At 38.6% G+C, this 5912-nt stretch overlaps 1 protein-coding gene across 3 annotated transcripts; it reads right to left on the bottom strand.

Annotated features, from left to right (window-relative positions):
• Window positions 1-2590: 2590 nt before the first annotated feature.
• LOC127091449 (tubby-like F-box protein 8) lies at window positions 2591-5581 on the bottom strand. 3 transcript variants are annotated; one of them, XM_051030091.1, is made up of 6 exons: window positions 5373-5581; window positions 5054-5095; window positions 4308-4757; window positions 4133-4220; window positions 3720-3852; window positions 2591-3628 (listed from the first exon to the last, which is right to left on the bottom strand). In XM_051030091.1, the coding sequence occupies exons 3-6, from the start codon at window positions 4653-4655 to the stop codon at window positions 2884-2886; spliced, it is 1314 nt and encodes a 437-aa protein (XP_050886048.1). In that variant the 5' UTR covers window positions 4656-4757; window positions 5054-5095; window positions 5373-5581; the 3' UTR covers window positions 2591-2883. The 3 variants fall into 3 exon arrangements, with proteins under 3 accessions (XP_050886048.1, XP_050886050.1, XP_050886049.1); XM_051030093.1 differs by having other exon boundaries at window positions 5054-5159; window positions 5373-5538; XM_051030092.1 differs by having other exon boundaries at window positions 5216-5536.
• Window positions 5582-5912: the final 331 nt, after the last annotated feature.

Consider the following 5912-nt stretch of genomic DNA (forward strand, 5'->3'; position numbering starts at 1 on the left):
TCCTCCTTTATCCGTTCTTAGACATTTGATGAACAATCCAGTTTGCTTCTCCACAAACGCTTTGAATATCTTGAACTGATGAAATGCTTCTGATTTTTCTAGCACAAAATATATCCATGTCTTTCTCGAGAAATCGTCAATAAAGCTTATCAAGTACCTTATTTGACTGTTTGATGGTGGATTGATCGGGCCACAGAGATCAGAGTGGATAAGCTGCAATCTTTCAGTGGCTCTCCACTTGCTCTGTTTTGGAAATGGAACACGGTGGTGTTTCCCTTTGACACACGTCTCACAGGTGGTTTTCATATCTCCAATTTTAGGTAAACCCACAACCATCTCTTTACTGCATAATGTGTGAAGTCCCTTGTAGCTGAGATGCCCATATCGATGATGCCACAACTCTGTCTTGTCTGAGATATCAACCTGCAGGCATCTCTCCTTCTCTGTTTTGTCATTTGATTCACCCAGTAGGATAAACATCCTATTAGCACTCATAACAGATTCTGCAATTTTTCCTCTCGAGGGATGAAAGATGATGCATGTTTTTCGATCTCCTCCTTTGAATAGCACGTCTAAACCCCTTTCTTGAAGTTGCCCAACACTCAGCAGGTTGTTCTTCAATTCCGGAATATAATACACATCGTTGACCACATAACGTATTCCCTTAAGCATTATCTTCACCACTCCTTTCCCACCAACCATCAGTTTGTGATTGTTCCCAAGCTTGACATTATGTGTGAAGCTAGTGTCCAAGCTTGAGAACATATCTCATTCTCCACACATATGGTTTGAACATCCAGAGTCCACGAACCACACATCTCCTCTTCTAGTACCTTGAAGTTCCACATATGCCATGAGAAGAACTTCATCCTTTTCTTCGATCTCTGCAAAATGTGCTCCATTGTTCCCATTTGGACATTCATATTGGAAATGTCCAAGTTTGTGGCAGTTGTAACACTCGATTGTTGCTTTGTTGAATGAGCGTCCTCTGCCCCTGCCTCGACCTTTGTATGATCCTCTGCCTCTGCCTCTGACATTGAGAGCTTGATCATCTTCTTCATGACTGATCTTCTTAAATTTCTTTTCATGTACGGACAGAGAGCTCTGAAGTTCGTCAATCGTCATCTCTTCTATGTCTTTTGACTCCTCAATGGACACCACCACATATGTGAACTTGTTAGTCAAAGTCCGAAGTATTTTCTCAACAATCTTCGAATCTGACATGTCTTCTCCGTTGCTTCTCATCTTGTTGGAGATAGACATTACTCTTCCAAAGTAATCATCGATGCTCTCTTCATTCTTCATTGCAAGAAGCTCAAAATCTCTTCTTAGGGTTTGAAGAAGGGACCGCTTCGCCCTTTCGTTGCCTCCAAACTTTCTCTTCATCGAATCCCAAATGATCTTGGATGTTTTGCGATCCAAGATCTGTTCAAACACAACCCGGTCAATTGCCTGGAACAGGTAGTGCTTCACTTGACAGTCCTTCATCTTGAGATCCTCTAGAGTCTTCTTCTGCGCTGTAGTCGATTCGGTTCCCTCCGCCGGTTCGGTGTAACCCTCTTGTACTAGACTCCACACACCCTTGGCACGCAAGAGGTTTTCCATCAGTTCACTCCAATGATCATAGTGACCATCAAACTGTGGAATCTTGGTGACTGTTTTGTCGTCGCTCATCTTCTCTCTCTTGGATCACTTTGCTTTGCTTTGGCTCTGATACCAATTGTAAACTGTAAGTGTTTCAATTGAATTGCAAATGCACCAGAATGATCGCTTTATTCATAGGTTCCAATGCCTTTTTATAAGAAATACATAAAAAACTGTAAACAACTGCAAATCCTAAAATAAAGGACATGACTCAACTAGCTCCACTAACTCCACTAATAGCAAGAAAATAGCAAAACAGAAATTGACCTACTCTAGCCTAAAGAATAGGTCTTTATTGGAAAAACTAAAAGAACTTACACAACATCATTCTATAATACACTTCTTTAAATTACTCCTTATAAATACCTAATCTATTTGTCATAATTATCATGTTTTGTGGAGTTTATAAAGGTCAAGCTTCCAATCCTATAAACAAATGACAATGCATATGAAAAATTATTCCACCTTTATTAACTTTCCATTTCGAATATTTCAATGTTTATTTTCTGTCAAACGTCAGATCCCACCACCCCAAATCTTACTGATGCATTGCAGCGATCTGCTTACTAGTTGAATAATAATAAGATAATAAATCCAGTTGGGAGTGAGATCATCAGATTAATAAACAAAAACACCACTCATCCACATTAATCCTAATGGCCATTGAAACTTCTAACTTGTATAATCAAAAACTAACCTTCCCACTGAATGATAAAAAGTTATCGCAATATACAAATTCTATCTCTATATATTGATAGATTCGACATCACCACCAGAGTTTGAATCATGAACCTTTGCATGAATTTCTCTATAAATTATTAGTACTACTATGTCTTTTGATAAAAATAAGTTGTAATCATGTGTCAATAGTAAAACTCTTTTAGTATTGAAATAAAATAATAGAACTGAATTCAGTTAGACATGTTTAAACATTAGATCAAACAGATGACATTGAATGCTACTACATTTTTCATTACATCTTTACCATAAAAAGTATGGAAGTCTACACCAGCAAAGTTTTGACAGTGAGAGTTTAAACTTTAAAACATACTAAACATAAGGATTCAAAAGAAAAGGGCAAAGACAAAAAAAGGGTAATGACAAAAGAGAAAAAAAAGACATTGGGAAGAGACTGTTTTGTACTTTACAATTTAGAGTAACTATGAGGCATACAATGACTTGGTTCAGCTTCACCATCCTATGAATTCCTAAAATGGAGATTACATTCTACTTGTCACACTATTCACATGCCAGTTTTGTGTCAAAGCTAGTCAAACATATCGCAAAAGCCTGAAACGCCGACAGAGGGTAACGATAGTCCATTGTAAACATGTCCTCGCCGACCTTACCGAACTGAAGAATAATCTTGTCATGGTCAGATTGGGCTGGCTGCGACGGCGCAGGTCCTGTTGTAGCACGCGGGGCGACAGCTGCAGGCTGTGTTGAAGCAATCAGCTGAAAATTCTTGACGGACGCAACGGTCACGCGTCCCCTAAAGTTAAGGCACCAGCATTGCAGCTGTTCGTGCCATCTTGGAGACTTGTTTTTAAGAACTAGAGGTCTCTCCTTCCCCTCCTCGTCTTCATTGTTATCTCCCATTATGCTAGCTCCCATTATGTCCGAGAATCTACAGCTGCTAAACTCGGTTGAGTTATCGATCGATCTGGCAAAGGATATGCTACGGAAAGAATCCTCGAGTGAACGAGAAATGAGCTCTGGCTGGCCTGGGACAACGCCGCCGGGCTCAAGGGATGACGAAGGGATTGAGTACATAGTGCAATTCATCCTCCGTGGACCTCTTGTGCCGAGGACATTCAACTCGTAGGTAACCTGTGCCACGTTGTAGTTGCCACTAGGGACCTTTGGAGAAACTTTTTTCGAGTAGAATCTTCGGCTGCTGCGTCCAGGTGGAGCCGCCAACTGAGAATTGTTATAGGGAGGCTGCGTATCATAAATTATGAACTTGGTTCCGAGAAAATTAGACCTGAAACAAGAGAAAGTTAATACATGTGAAGTGTGTAATGATAGGAAAGAGCAAAAAAGTTAAGCTCTCGCGGCTTAAAGAAAAGCCGTACCTAAGCTTTCCGATGTAAGTGCTGCTAGATCTTGATATGTTATCTGCATCCATTGATATAACATACTCAGTGCAAGTCGTTCTTCTGGTCCGTTTAGCAGAGAGAAGAAATTTTCCATTTTCAACAAGCAAGGCTGTAGGAACACATCGAAGAATTCAGAAACTGATAAACCAGATCTTATAGTTTGTTAAATTCATATGCCAGCATAGCAAACAACCGAAGTATCGAACCATCGCACAAAGTGGGATAGAAACTTTCAAGTTTCAACTTTCATACAACATAGACAATATGAAAAATAAACCATCAAACGCGATAACTCATCATAATTTAATAAAAAATCATGTAGAAAAGTTCAAATAAATCACAAGACAAGATGATCAAATAAAAAGTGTATTCGTTATCAAAATTATTACCGGGACTAAGGCAAAGGAAAAGGTGGTATGTCAGCTTAGATTTGTCTCTCTTGATGAAACACTGGATTGGACCATCCCTATACCCGGGCTGCAAAAAAAATCAACCGATCACAAAAAGGATAACATTAGGCAAAGTTCCAAATCATCTTTTAAACAAAGAAAACCGGTGTCTCACCTGTTTCAGAGAAACAGGAAAAGTAATCTTCCCACAGTACTCAAGACTGCCAACAATTTCTTTGCACATTTCTCTCCACGACTTGCACACTGCAGCACACGCAACCACATGTTTGCGACTAGGCCAAGTATTCTCATTTGACTCCAATCTCTTAATGACATCGCGAAGAAGCTCCGGCGGTAAACTCGCCCACCGGCTATTCTGTATAACAGGAGGCTGATCCTGCAATTCATGGACCGAACTTCTCGACTTCCCCTTCTGATGTCCAGGAAGCCTTACCTCAAAACTCCGCCTTGATAAACTTCCAAACCCATCCCTCACGTCACGAACAATACTCCGGAACGACATTTGTTCCAACACACCCTGACAACCTTAAAACCTAGTATATATATATATCACCAAAGCCGCTCCAAGAATAAATAAATTTTCTTCCACTAGAGTGAATAGCTTCTGCAAAGAAATAAGCAAAACTTTAATTTAAATTCCATTTTCAATACTTAATGATCAAGAAATAAAAGGGAAGGAACACATATAGAGAAAAGCACAAAGAGATTCTCATCAAACGAAGCCCCACATGGACCTAAAAGCTAAAGCAGTTTAAAATTCTATACTTTTGACAGAAACAAATTGAAACTGGTTTCAAATCTAATAATAGAATCGAATAAAATACCTCATACACCTAAACAAGCATACACATAACAATAACAAGAACATAAAACATTAAAGTTGAGGATAAGATAACAAACCTCAAACACTCCAAAACGCTGAGATCAAAGAACATAAGAGATCTGCCAAGTCAAGAGCAAAAAAGTAGATCAGCTTTCTCCACTATAACCCAAACATAACAACAACCTAGAAGATTAGTATAAAAAAATAATTTAAAAAAAAACTAAGAAGAAACATAGTACCAGGAAAATTATGGGTTTTGAAGTTTCGGTTTCAAACATGAGAATCTAATCGAAGTAGAAAAATATAAAGAAACAAGAGTTGGGTGTTGAGGAAGAGAAAAACATGATAGATTAGATTAGATTAGATGAAGAACACGAAGAAGAGGTAGGTGCTGACCATGATGTTTCAAAGTCTTATCAAAGAACACGCTCCTAGATCCTCTGTCTGTGTTTAAACAAGACCCACTTTCTCTCTCTAAAAACCTTTTTATTTTCTCTCTCTAACAAACAAAGAAGCTGACTCTGAAGCAAACACGGAATCGAAGACTTCGTTAAATCCAACAAAAAAACACAATGTAATGTAATAAATTAAATAATTAATTGTTAAATCTTAATCGAATAAAATAATTTAATAATACTATTATAAAAAATATATAATGTAATATAGTAGTATCCACTTGAATTGAAGTGAAGTAAACAGCTTTTTCCCACTTTGGAGTGGTTTGCGAAACTACGATTTTAGCCTTGACGGTTGACCTGTTACAAGAGTTGCGTTACCGACCAAGCAATGTGTAGGGTGGGTGTGAATAGGCGTTAACAATTCGCGTAGTGTCTGGGAGGGATAGGATAGCGTGCGAACTGGTGCACAGTAGTTAAGGATAATGACACGATCGTTTTGGTTTGGTGGACGGGTATAGTGAGATTATAGGAGAATCAT

This window comes from Lathyrus oleraceus, chromosome 6, assembly GCF_024323335.1.
Source record: "Lathyrus oleraceus cultivar Zhongwan6 chromosome 6, CAAS_Psat_ZW6_1.0, whole genome shotgun sequence".
NCBI lineage: Eukaryota > Viridiplantae > Streptophyta > Magnoliopsida > Fabales > Fabaceae > Lathyrus > Lathyrus oleraceus.